The 14,709-nt window shown below is 41.0% G+C and overlaps 1 protein-coding gene across 1 annotated transcript in view; it reads right to left on the bottom strand.

Moving 5' to 3' along the window:
- Positions 1-14,709, bottom strand: part of FRAS1 (Fraser extracellular matrix complex subunit 1) — a 708,831-nt gene that overhangs the window by 507,358 nt on the left and 186,764 nt on the right. The window contains exon 3 of the mRNA XM_077476089.1: positions 59-166. Coding sequence (XP_077332215.1) covers positions 59-166 — 108 coding nt within the window. The remainder of the gene's footprint in view (positions 1-58; positions 167-14,709) is intronic.

The raw sequence follows: 14,709 nt of genomic DNA, 5'->3' as shown, positions 1-14,709 counted from the left end.
TTTTCAAGAAAAAATATTTCAGAAGTAACATGGGGAGATTCCCAAACTTTTACAGTACCTTTGTAAAGTCACATTGTGGATCCTTGCAAAACGCCATTTCACATATTGCTATGTTGTCATGGCAAGTACAGTCTTGACAGGATTCTGGTTTCCATTCAGTGCCATTCTGTAATGAAAAATATACAAAAATGTATTTACTGTCTGCGCAGTAGATGTGCCTATCAATTGCAGCCACTGTGCCCATAAATTGCCACCACTGTGCCAAACACAGCCACTGTGTCTATCAATTGCCGCAACTGTAACATCAAACACAGCTACTGTGCCCATCAATCCAATTCCTGTCCCTTCACCCCTCAGATCAGTCCCAATGCCTGCCCCATCAGACCTCAAATCCCGGTATATAGCATGTCTCACAAAGCCTGGTATATAGCATGTCTCACAAATCCTGAACATTCCCCCCTCCCCCTAGTCTGCACAATTACCACCCCCCATCTGCACAATTACCACCCCCCATCTGCACAATTACCACCCCTCCTCATCTGCACAATTACCACGCCCCCAGTCTGCACAATTACTGGCGCCAGTCTGCACAATTATCCCCCAGTCTGCACAATAACCCCACCCCCAGTCTGCACAATTACCACCCCCCAGTCTGCACAACTGCCCACTGTATGCACAATTACCACCCCCATCTGCACAATTATCCCCCATCTCAACAATTACCACCCCTCAGTTTGCACAATTACCACCACCATCTGCACAATTACCACCCCCCCATCTGCACAATTACTCCCCCGTCTGCATAATTACCACTCCCCCAGTCTGCACAATTGCTACCCCTATCAGCACAATTACCCCCTTGTCTGCACAATTACCCCCCTGTCTGCACAATTACCACCCCGTCTTCACAATTATCACCCCTGTCTGCACAATTACCACCCCCATCTGCACAATTACCCTCCTGCACAATTACTTGGGGGGGAGGGGAATTGTGCATATGGGGGTAATTTTGCAGATGGGGGGATAATTGTGCAGACAGGGTGGTAACCCTTCCCCCTCTCCCCTTGGGCAACACTCTCACCTCTGTCTATTAGGATAGAAAAAAAAGGCCACACAAAACTGGCAATAGTTATATAAAGGAGACAAAGATCATCTAGTGTTTCCATCTACTGACAATCAAGCATGCATAGTCAAAAGCCATCCAAAACTATACCGCTTGACCAGCATCCCCCCCAAAAGCTACTTGTAAGAGCTATAGAATGCCTCATCCAACGGTTGACGAATCTGCCAGCCAACTTTACCAAACCTTTTCAAATTTGCCCTGGCATCCCCGAGTCACATATGTAGCTTTGTAAAAAGGTAATGATTTATTAACAATACCCTTTCAAAATGCTAGTGCTTGCGCCTCTGACTTTTTTCCATAATAATACAATAGATTTACATGCATAAAATAATGTGATGATAAGAAACGTCCTCTTTGCCCGTTTAGTCCTCGACCGACCCCAAGAGGCAGGCTGGAATGGTTCTGATAAGTTACTTTAAAGTGTGTGTAACCCCTGACCAAAAAGTTTGCACTTCCCCACAATGCAAAAAGATGTGGTCAAAGTCCGCTGGCAAGGCCATACATCTCTAGCATTCTGCCAAAGTGGACCCATAAATAGGGGCACCAATTTAAATTTAAATTGGATGAGGCGATCCTTAGCTGACACCAGTGCCTTAAAAGGAACCTCCCAAATGTCATCCCAATCTTCTTCCTGACAATTTGGAATAAGTTGCATTCAAACATATCTACATTTATTAAGAGCCTTCAGCTGCACTGTAAATAATTCTTTATCCATTACAGACACAGGCTTAATTAAAGAATCGTAAGTTGTGTTTTAAATGGGCTGCTCTATGTGCGTGAAACATGGAAACGTGCCAGAATGTATTTTTTTTCTGTTAATGCACTGCATTAAAACGCATGGCACTGCTAGATGCGCAGAGATGACAATAGGAATTAATGGTACCTGCGTGTCTGCAAAAGGCAACACATTTTTGTGTGGTTCAAGAAAATGCACAATTTTGCACACGTTACCGCACTGCTCCTGGTGTGAACAAGCCCTACAATGTAGTTTGTGAGGCAGAGTTTGAAGTCTGTAGGTTATAAATCCTCTCCCCCCAAAAAACCCTTGCTAGACACAACCCTCACCAACTAAAAACCACCCTTCTGACACAAAGTCTTGGATTGAGTTAATCCTAAAAGTGTTGGTTGGATTGATAAACAGTTGTGCATTCAAAGTGAACATGGGATCCAGAGGAGGACTAAGCTGGGGGACAAGAGGGCCAGATCAAATAATATATGTGGAATTAGTGGCTCTAAGTGGAGATAATTCCCTATTCAGACCTCATTCAGAGTAGGATCAGAAGTCAGTGACACCTGCAGAATGTTATATAGCTATATGCTCCCTGTCCAGACCTGCAATCACAACATCAGGCAAAGTGAAGTCTTCCGGCATCAACTTCTTTTGTGAGATGTTATCAGACCATAGGAAACCAAAGGAAGTCAATGTTGGAAGAAAAAAAATGTGTTGTGTGCATTTATTGCAGGAAGTTGAACAATAAGGATTATTTATGATTATGGCTTGGTAATTAATTTACTATTTCATTCATATTATTTTGACAGAGCAGCAAGTCACCTTGATATCTGCTCATAAAGTACTTAACCCTTTACATTAATCCATGATCCATGTATGTGAAAAGGAATGTCACAATGAACTGTAAGACAACCACCTTTCACCATGGCCACTAATCAACATGGCACACTTTGTGTGGTGCACTTTCTTTAGGCGACAAAAAACAATCCTTGACATGAAAGGGCCAGTTGGTTATGTTTGCCTTACAGGCCAGAGCAGTCCTCCCCTGATGGGATTATTTAGCTAAATAAAAAATGATCTTAACTGAATCAACTGTGTCTGTGGCCACCCCCTACACTCCAGTATGTTGGCTGACTGCACAGCTTGCATAGAATGTGTCTAGAAAAGTGTTTTTTCTGGTTTAGAAAACGCTTAGCTTATCAGCTAAGGAGAACGGAAGGCTTGTTTTTTAATACTTGTATATGAGCTTAAGGTTTAAAGGAGAAGTATAGCTGAAGCAATTTTGGCTATACTTCTGGAGATCACAGGAATGCAGTTTGTTTTGCACTCCTGTGACCCGTTTTCAGCCAATGGGGTCTTTAGCCTCACTTAGCCGATCCAGGCCCTGAATCAATCCCGACTTTACAGCTGGGATCCACCCAGATGCCTGGACCGACAGCTGGCTCAGCCTCTCGGCAAACCACTGGGAGACTGAGCTAGCTGCTCCTGCCCCTTACACAGCCCAGTGCTCCACTGACAGTCCCCAGCCCTCTGCTCACTGAAGACTGAGTATGAGAAGCTGCGGCCTACAGATGCAGCATTGAATTGATCAAAATATAAATTAATGTGGTGCTGCGCTCCTGCCGTGAAAATAAATAAACTAAACAACGCAGAGAAATCAAACAATGATCCCTGGCGTGAAATAAATTAAATATATATAAATATTACTATTTCCAAATGCATGTAATAAATATAGAAAACACTGAATAATCAATCATCAAATATATAGGAAAACAAAATATGAAAAAAAGAAGTACCGGTATATAGCTATTAATATTGACAATCCCTATTATAAAAATATAAAGTACTCTATCCTTATAAAGTGCAATAGTGAATAAATACACGTTAAAATTGTGCAAATGAAATTGATAGGATATAAATAAATATCATAGTGTATCCCAAAATAAGGTGCAAAAACAGTGTCAATTAAAGTGCCAAGAGACTAAATAGCAATCAATATATAAAAAGTCCTCCAATCACTACTAAAAGGGTTTCATTCATCTGTGCCAAACAAGTGTCCAGTGCAAATCCTGCGAAGTGTACACCCACCGGTGTGTGAGCTAAACAATTACCTTACAGCTGTAAGGTCAAACAGCATGAACACTAACTCCTTGATGGATGGGGAGAAAGGGAAACATAATCCAATATCGCACTGCTCCTCCTCTCCTGGCACACAATGTCTGTAGTGGCTATGGGAGGATGCACAAAAGACAAACAAGGGGCCAGCCATCTGGGATCCCAGTGAAAGTCACGTGACAGTGATGTAACGCGTAGGATAGCAGACGGACACCGGAAGTGACGTATATGCACGAGCGGACCGCTCGCTGCTGCTTTTATGTGTAAATCGTTTTGAATTTTGTGAGTAGCCTGTGTGTGTGTAAATAAACGTTTTATTTGAAATACTACACCATGGCTGGCCCCTTGTTTGTCTTTTGAGCATCCTCCCATAGCCATTTTTATTCACATCAAACCAGCCGATTCTCTCTTTCATGGTTGTAGAAGAGGCTAGTTGGTTTCCTTAGAAAGCAAAACTAAAAATAGGGCTGGTTGCTGTGGGCTTCGGAGACATTTTTACCATAAGCTTAGTGTTAATGGAGCTATTATTTCCATCCTCGAGTATTTTAAATAACAGCAAAGGCATTTATGAAAAAAGTGGAGCAGAGATGTAAAATTGATTTGTTATGTGCTTTAATAACTATACATTATAATTTGACGTTTACTGTGGCTGCACTAATAAAATTACATTTTTCAGGACTGCTTATTAAGCAGAATTCAATTTCCATAACAATGAACAAACATTGTAATAAATGTACAATATATATATATATATATATATATATATATATATATATATATAGTGCCTCCTTAAACCTATAAACAAATAAAAGATCAGCTAAGAAAGCTAAGAAAAACTTAGATAAAAAGTCAACCCTGCAAGGACTGGGAATTATGTGAATCTGTGGCATAATGAAATGCTACATTAATAACAACCAAGGCTTCTTGGCTATAAAAATAGCAGGTCCCTGTCCTGTACTGTACTCCTGTCTCTGGGCTCCCAGGAATCCCTGCTTTAAGTCTGTGATAATGAACAATGGATTTCTGCCAGCACAGGTTAGAATGATAGAGGCACTATTTCAGACAAGGCTTAGGCCATCAGCCCCATTGCAAGCCACACTACATATTTCAGCAGTGAATCAATAAACTATGAGTCTCAAGTGCTTTATGTATATTGACTGCTCTATGGCATCACTGTACAGTACTTGAGCAATGTTTCATGTACAAATTGGAAATAAATCAGGATACAATGTTGTGCTCTGCTTCGTCCCCATATTGTAGAAGCATTGAAATCTATTAGCCTTTACATGCAAATTCACAGTGTAAACAAGTAATCAGAATAAGCTTGCCTTGTAAATGATTGGAATATAAGCAAATTTGGCTGTCTAATTGACAGGTATAAATAAATATTAAACATAGATGCCAGCTTTTAAACAGCTGCAAATACCAATTTGAAACATATATGGAAAGTGTTTTTGTTTACTAAGATTGGTGGTTCTGCTCAGCCAGTACTGTGGTGAATGAATGCACATGTATGAAAGGGATTACAGAAATTGTAAACCCACACAGTACATATAGGGATTATTCTTTTAGATGTGCAGTGTGGCAGGCTAAAGAGTTTGGATGTGTGTACAACTGCAGCATAGTTCAGAACCAGTAACAAAGGTAAGCAGGACATATAATAATTATTAATTAATTATAATATAATGATAAATAATAATTCATTCTAATCTAAATTACAGCAGCAAGATTGCATTGAGCATTGTTCACTTTGGGAGTCTCAAATGATGATGATGATTTTATTAAATTGGTCTAATTTTAGAATACCGGTATTTGTTTACATTTAAATGATATAAAATGGCCTGGGGGCCAAATGTTTAATTATACTGTATATATCCACTTCCACCAGCAGTGTAAAACACACAGCATCTTCTAAAAAACAGGGATATGCAATTAGCGGACCTCCAGCTGTTGAAAAACTACAAGTCCCATCATGCCTCTGCCTCTGGGTATAATGCTTGTGGCTGTTAGAGTCTTGCAATGCCTCCTGGGACTTGTAGTTCTGCAACAGCTGGAGGTCCGCTAATTGCATATCCCTGCTCTAAAACATAAAAATCCAGTTTTCACATTTTCTGTATAGCTATAACATGCAGTCTGAGCAGCTGTAGTTTTCATTCATGATTTAACGGGTTTATTCAATCCATAATTTTTGTGACAACAGATACAGGTTTATGTTATTTCAGGAACAATACATTTTCTTACAAAACGGCACAAAGCACAAACACAAAAGCATTCAGCTGCAGTTTTTTTCAATTACAGGTCAGAACTCAATTAAAAAAATGTCTTGCAACCTTTGAAAAGTCATATGGGATAGATAATTGCCTCTGCTAATTCACTTTTCAGAAGGGACTGATAGTCCAAAAAGTCCAAAGACAATCCAACATATCTTTTTGAAGTCACATGTGGTTCTTTTCCTTAAGGCAGATATTAAAAACCTGATATGGTGTATATAGTTGATGTGAGTATTGAATTCATCTGATGAATTTCAACTGCTCAACAATCTACTTTACTAGCACTGATCTCACTCCTGACATCAGTACAAACAATTCCCATTGCTCATCTTCAGAGAAGCTCTGAAGAGCTGAATGATTGATTGTATTGATTGCAGTTCAGTGATTTTTTGCTATGCTACCTCTGAAACTTAACTTGAGAAATCAACAGATCATGATTGAAGAATAATATATATATATATATATATATATATATATATACACACACACACACACACACACACACACACACACACACACACACACACACACACACACACACACACACACACAGTCGTGGCCAAAATTGTTGGCACCCCAGAGATTTTTCCAGAAAATCAAGTATTTCTCATAGAAAAGTATTGCAGTAACACATGTTTTGCTATATGCATGTTTATTCCCTTTGTGTGTATTGGAACAAAACAAAAAAAAAGGGAGAAAAAAAAGCAAATTGGACATAATGTCACACAAAACTCCAAAAATGGGCTGGTCAAAATTCTTGGCACCCTTAACTTAATTTGGTTGCACACCCTTTGGAAAAAAATAACTGAAATTGGTCGCTTCCTATAACCATCAATAAGCTTCTTACACCTCTCACCCGGAATTTTGGACCACTCTTCCTTTGCAAACTGCTCCAGGTCTCTCTTATTGAGGGGGGCACCTTTTCCCAACAGCAGATTTAAGATATCTCCACAGGTGTTCAATGGGATTTACATCTGGACCCATTGCTGGCCACTTTAGAACTCTCCAGCGCTTTGTTGCCATCCCTGCACACGGGGCGGCACAGTGGTGTAGTGGGTAGTACTCTCACCTAGCAGTAAAAAGTGTCGCTGGTTCAAATCCCAATCATGACACTACCTGCCTGGAGTTTGCATGTTCTCCTTGTGCCTGCGTGGGTTTCCTCCAGGTACTCCAGTTTCCTCCCACACTCCAAAGACATGCAGGTAGGTTAATTGGTTTCTGTCCAAAATTGGCCCTAATATATGAATGGGGCCCTCAGATTGTGGGCTCCTTGAGGGTAGGGACCAATGTGAGTATGCAATGCAATTTATGGGTGCTTTAACATATGTTTGGGGTTATTGTCCTGCTGGAAGACCCAAGATCTCAGACGCAAACCCAGCTTTCTGAAACTGGGCTCTACAGTGCAACCCAAAATCCTTTGGTAATCCTCATATTTAATGATGCCTTGCATACATTCAAGGCACTCAGTGCCAGAGGCAGCAAAACAGCCCCAAAAACAGCGTTCTTTTCTTTGTAGGCCTCGGCCTTCGGTAAACAGAATGGTCTCATCTGTCCACAAGAAGGATTTTGGCTTACTCAAGTACATTTTGGCAAACTGTAATCTTGCTTTTTTATGTCTCTGTGTCAGCAGTGGGGTCCTCCTGGGTCTCCTGCCATAGCTTTTCAATTCATTTAAATGTCAATGGATAGTTCCCGCTGACACTGATGCTCCCTAGACAGCGCCTAGAGGCGATTCAGTTTGCATTGTGCGCTATATAAGTATTTCATTCATTCATTCATTCCCTGAGCCTGCAGCACAGCTTGAATTTCTTTGGAACTTGTTTGGGGTTGCTTATCCACCATCCGGACTATCCTGCATTGCAACCTTTCATCAATTTTTCTCTTCCGTCCACGCCCAGAGAGATTAGCTACAGTGCCATGGGTTGCAAACTTCTTGATAACGTTGCTCACTGTGGACAAAGGCAAATCTAGATCTCTGGAGATGGACATGTAACCTTGAGATTGTTGATATTTTTACACAATTTTTCCTCAGACAGTTCTCTTCTCCTCTTTCTGTTGTCCATGCTTAGGCCCCTTTCACACGTGCGGACCATATGTCCGTATTTCATCCATCTGTTATCGGATGAAATACGGACATACATGCATCCCTATGGGATAGCAGGTGCCAGAGGATGAACATCCGCTATCCGATATCATCCGTCTCCGCTATGCTCCGATTCTGCTGACGGAGGAAAATCCTTTTTTTCTATCCATCTGCAGAGCGGATCGGATAAACACAGACAGATAGTCTGTGTTCATCCAATCCCCCATAGAGGAGAGCCGAGATCTGACAGGGTGGTCCCTGCACACTGTGTCATCCGCCAGCTCAGCGGGGACAAACGGAGCGATCCCCACTGAGCAAGCAGATGTTCAGGGGGCGGATCATCACGGATCTGTCCTGTATGAAAGGGGCCTTAGTGTGGCACACACAGACACACAATGCAAAGACTGAACTTCTCTCCTTTTTTATCTGCTTTCAGGTGTGATTTTTATATTGCCCACACCTGTTACTTGCCCCAGGTGGGTTTAAAGGGGCATCACATGCTTGAAACAATCTTATTTATCCACAATTTTGAAAGGGTGTCAATAATTTTGACCAGCCCATTTTTGGAATTTTGTGTGACATTATGTCCAATTAGCTTTTTTCCTCCTTTTTTTGTTTTGTTCCAACACATAGAACAGGAATAAACATGTGTATAGCAAAACATGTGTTACTGCAATACTTTTCTGTGAGAAATACTTGATTTTCTGGAAACATTTCTGGGGTGCCAACAATTTCGGCCATGACTGTGTATATATATATATATATATATATATATATATATATATATATATATACACTTATGCTTTCCCCATCATTTTTATATATGGAATTCATGGGGCTACTAAGGAACTGTGGTTCATTCTTAAAATGCTATTAAACAAAGAAGTAATTGCCATAATCCATTCACATAAATCATTCATATCATGCCACTGGATTTTGTTTTTTCAATCTTCAGAGTACCTTATTCCTGCAGCGCTTTTATGTGGTCACATGACCTTTCCCTGTTCTTTGGCACTTGCAGGGAAAGATCATTGTGAGGGGCTTCTATTAGGCTTTTTGCATACTGCAGCTTGAAAAAGCTCAGTACAGCTTTTCTTTTTACTGAGATAAAATACAGCCCATTAATTGTAATGTGCCTATGCACACAGGCACGTAAACAAGCACTGTGCATTCTTCAGTTAAAAAAAAAAATATATAGGAAAATCTGCTTTTTTGTTCAGTAATTTACGCCCCATGTGCTCAAATATGCACGAATGCGCACCAATGTGAGCAAATTTCCATTTACATATCGTGCAGAAGGAGAACGTGATAATATGTTTGTGCAAATACGCGCAAAAATGCACGCGAACGCTTATATGTGAAAATGTGCGTAAATACGCACAAATACATACAAAAAAAGTCTGAAAAAGTAGGGAGTACAAACAGGAGTATCATGTGCAAGAGGCCTAACTCTGTTGATGTATGCTCGCTATAATGTGAGCTATAATTTGAGCCTATGTCTGGTCATCCCTGCTTGGGGCTGTGCCAGTCACATGACTAAAAAATAAAAAAGTTTCAGAAGTGCAATTCAAATTAGATTATAAACATCAAATAACTCTTTTACAACTCCCTCTACATCTTTATTGAACATAAAATGTGTATTGTTTGTACATTAATATGGTACAGGCAGAGTAAGGGATGGCAGACACTAGCTTTTATTTTGTTCAGGTAGCATCTGCATCCAAGGATCTTTTTTGACTTTACATGTATTAATAATTACATTAGATCTATTTAATACTGATTTATATTAAAACTAAGATTCTTCTTAGCGAATGGAATCAATCAGTATACTACCGTGTTTCCCCGAAAGTAAGACAGTGTCTTACTTTCTTTTTATCCCCAAAAGCCCCACTATGTCTTACTTTCGGGGTATGTCTTATATTGGAAAAAAATTGTAGAATTTTTTGTTTTAACCATAAAATTAACATCCTATGCCTGGCACCCCCCCCCCCCCCCACCTTAAAATGTAAAAACACCTCACTACAAGTCCCAGCAAGCAAGGCTGCACTGCATTACAGAGGACTACAAGTCCCAGCATGCAAGGCTGCACTATGGAGGACTACAAGTCCAAGCATACAAAGCTGCTATGCTCAGCAGAGGAGAACTGTAAGCCCACACAGCCCGGTATGTTGGGACTTGTAGTCCTCCTCAGATGCATCTTGCGGTTACATACCGGTAATACCGTAAGAGCTGCAGAGAATCTCTTCACACCCCCCCTCCCCCTCCCCCTCCTTGGTCTCTCTCTGTATCAGCACTGACCTGTACCGGGAGGACACAGAGCCAGTGACACCTGTCGTCAGTGATCCGGGACCTGGCGCAATAATCCCCTTCTCTGTGGTTGCGTCGCGCCGTTCTGATCAGTCTCGGGCAGCAGCTGTCACTCACAGCCGAGCAGAGTGAAGCCACCTCCCCATCCTCTTGTATGGCTACACAGTGCTGTGTATGGAGGAGGAGGAGGAGGGGGAGGTGGCTTCAGTGAAGCCGCCTCCCCCTCCTTCTCCTTTATGGACAGCACTGTGTAGCCATACAAGAGGAGGGGGAGGCGGCTTCACTCTGCTCGGCTGTGAGTGACAGCCGCTGCCCGAGACTGATCAGAACGGCGCTGTCTCTTCAGTCGGAGGGGGAGGGCGCTGGCCTGGCACCCCCCCAGGGTGTGGCACCCGGTGCGGCCCGCACCCCCGTCCCACTCTTAGTACGCCACTGGAGGCAGCAATACCCCCGTGTTTCCCCGAAAGTAAGACATATGTCTTACTTTCGGGGTACGGCTTATATTAGCCGACCCCTCTGAAACTCCCGATACGTCTTACAATCGGGGGTGTCTTACTTTCGGGGAAACACGGTATATCCAGCCTCCATAATGTTTAGCAATAGGAGAACATGGTGGAGGAGAGAGGTAGAGGATTGTCATTTACCACTGTGTATACTGTACACCCACATGTGTTACTCTATAATGATGTGGGCTGCACAAATAACAAAAAGGAGGAAATAAAGAGCTTAGAAGGGAAATTAAATTGAGCATGCTCAGTAGAGGACACCTGTTGGTCTACACAACCTTAGCCTGTAGTGGGGGCACGGAGAATATGGCAGGGGCAGCTAAAGGCAGGATCAATCAGGTACATTTCATTCTACAGAAAACAAATGTCTTAGTGGCTTTGTAAGTATGAACGCTCTGATATATAGGACATAATGAGAATTTTTCATAGTCTGGGTATAATGACACTTTAACCAGTTGCTGCCCAGCCTACAGTAAAATGAAGGCTGGCCGGGACTTTCGTTGATCCTGGTGTAAAACTTTCTACACTCACTGTTGTTTCTAATTACAAAGTATTTAAAACTTTGCAACAAAAAAATTACACAGATGCAAATAACTACAGCAACACTTTATTGAACTCATACAGGAAAAACAAATAGTTTCCCCTTGCACAGCTCTGTCATTCTGTCAAATACCTATTGCAATTGAGTTTTTTCAAATTGGACATCAGCAGTGATCATTTAACAATTATCATCCAGGCACAGTTCAGACTCCTTCCTAATGTGTAAAAATAAAAACCGTATTCCTTTCTCAGAGTAGTACAGTGTTACTATGGTAAGACTGTATTGCTATGATCATAGTGTGTTAAAAAAAATTGTAAAAAAATAAAAATTTTAAAAACTTGCCATGACTCTTACTAAATACCTTGGACTGTCTAGTTTCCAAAAAAAGATGATTTGGGGGATATTAGTATTGTCATGGCATTTTCGGGCCTCAAGAAATGAGATGCCGTCAGTACATCAGGATTTAACAAATTTCAGATATATATACTATAGTTTAACTACTTCCCACCCGGCCAAACGGCCGGGCGGGTACTCTCTCCTTCTGAGTGGACATTCAGGAACATTCCTTTAGAAGGAGGGGGATCGTGCCTGAGCAGTGGCACAATCCCGATGCGCTCATGTCACCCGGACACGGCACATCTCCGATCGGCAGAAGGGGTCTGTGATTGGCCCTCCTGATCACATGACGGCCGTGTCCAATCAAAGCCATCATGTGATGTAAACACAGAGAGTCGGTTGCTAGGCAATTGGCTCTCCTCTCCTCACACAGAAGATGACAGTGAGGAGAGGAGAGGGGATCGCTGCAGCCGGCTGGTGATCAGTGGGTATGAGCTGTTTTTTACAGCTTTTTACTCACTGATCAACAACCTAGTGTAAACACACATATGTCTCCACACAATGTCCCCCAAACACATGTCCCCAAATAATAACACCTGTCCCCCACATATGTCCCACTAGAATCACATTTGCCAATGATTATCTGCACACATATGTCCGTGATCACCTGCGCACATCTGTACATGATCATTTGCGTAAATCAAATCTATCAATCTATTAAAATAGAAAAAGTTCCGCTCTTTTTTCACTTATATCGCAAAAAATAAAAAACGGATTTGTGAATAAATACCACCAAAAGAAAGCTCTATTTGTGCAAACAAAATGATAAAAATGTCATTTGTGTACAGCGTAGCATGCCTGCGCAATTGTCATTGAAAGTGCAAGAGCGCTGAAAGCTGAAAATTGGTCTCGGAAGGAAGGGGGTGAAAGTGTCCAGTATTGATGTGGTTAAGAACTCTATAACTTACCTACAGACTAAATAATATTCACCAATTGTTTTTTTTTCATCAAAGAAATGTAGCAGAATACATTCTGGCCTAAATTTATGAAGAAAGATTATTTATTTGCATGAATGAAAAGTAGCTAAGAAAAACATGTTTTTTTTTCAAAATTTTACATATTTTTCTGTTTATTTAGCAAAACATAAAAAAGCCCAGTGGTGATTAAATACCACTAAAAGAAAGTTCTATTTGTATGCAAAAATTTATAAAAATTTCATATGGGTACAGTGGTGCATGACCGTGCAATTGTCATTCAAAATGTGACAGCGCTGAAAGCTGGAAATTGGTTAGGAATGGGGTAAAAGTGCCTGGTACTGAAGTGGTTACTATATGTCAACTTTAAATATGTCGAAGTAAGTAATACTGCAGATCATCTTGAATATAATTTTTTTCTGGATCTTAATAAATAACTATGGTAAGCATAACTGCTGGTTGTATAACTTACTCAGTCAACATTTATAGTAGACAATCATTTTTGTTCCCATAAAATTAAACTGAGCTCTAATAATAAAATAGATATGAATGTCCCTGAAATACACAAGATGTATATTGTTGCCAAGATCATGATTTCCATTCCACAAATCACACTGTAAAGGACACTATGTTTATAGTCATTCTGGGAACAACTGTAGTCCCTATGTAAGAAATAATACCCTTTCACGTCTTTGAATAGAGACTCAATATTGTAAGATTATACAGATTATTATGTGCTTCTAAATGTGAATTGTTATTAACGTCTACAAAGGGGCTGTCTAAATTTCAGTAGGCTCGAGGTCGAACAAAGTACTACTACCCTGGGATCCATAGTAAAGACAAAGTAACATGCTGAAAATCAAACATGCAACCAGAAAAGGCTTTGCAAAGGCATTATGTAAATGTTCCAACTTTTCTTATGCACACAAGTCCCCAAGGCTGTTAAATAGTAAAAATGTATGTTGTATATCTTCTAAGAATAAGATTTTTTTTTTATAATTGACAATTTTTATTAAGTTTCAATGTGAACAATACAATTGTTTAAAACAACATTGTGGGAGAAAAAAGGGAAATGAAAAAGCAGTAATAGTGACAAACAGCTCTGGAGAGGGCATAGTGGTCTACATAAAACTGGAGTGACATAAAGTCCACAGGGTCAATTAAGTAGAGTACCATTCTGTAAAAAAAGAAGACCGAGCACTGGGGCGGTCGCAATTCTAGCCCTTCTGTCAAGCAGACCAACAACGAATATCATAGATTAGAATTGCTTGGCCCTTTATTCTGGGGGGGGGGGGGGGGGGGAATAGAGAAAGAAGAGAGAAGAAAGAAGGTGGGGGAGGGAAAGGTGTAGAAAGGTCCCAATCATTAGGGTACATCTCTCCTGGGCTCCGGGTGTTGACAGTGTACTGGGTGGAGGGGGTCTCATGGAATCATGGGGGGTCCAATCGCCTGTGCCACGGCTCCCATGTTGCTGTGTGTCTGTCTACTCAATCTGTTAGTCTGGCCGTCATGGACTCCATAATCTCTACGTCTTTTATTCTGGTGTAAAGATCAGGTATTAATAGGGGGTTTTGATATTTCCAGTGGAGGGATACTAGACATCTGGCTGCAATTAGTATTTGTGATGCTAGCTTTTTTGCTAGTCCGGGGAGTGTGGGGGGAGGGAGGCCCAGTAAGAAGAACTTAGGGGGAGAGAGATATCTACCTCAAATAGCCGGTGGAGG

The sequence above is a fragment of the Lithobates pipiens genome, unplaced genomic scaffold, assembly GCF_037356315.1.
Source record: "Lithobates pipiens isolate NorthernLeopardFrog02 unplaced genomic scaffold, aLitPip1_a1.2 Scaffold_13, whole genome shotgun sequence".
NCBI lineage: Eukaryota > Metazoa > Chordata > Amphibia > Anura > Ranidae > Lithobates > Lithobates pipiens.
The sequence above is the reverse complement of the archived record's forward strand: the minus strand, read 5'-3'. Positions and strand labels throughout refer to the sequence as shown.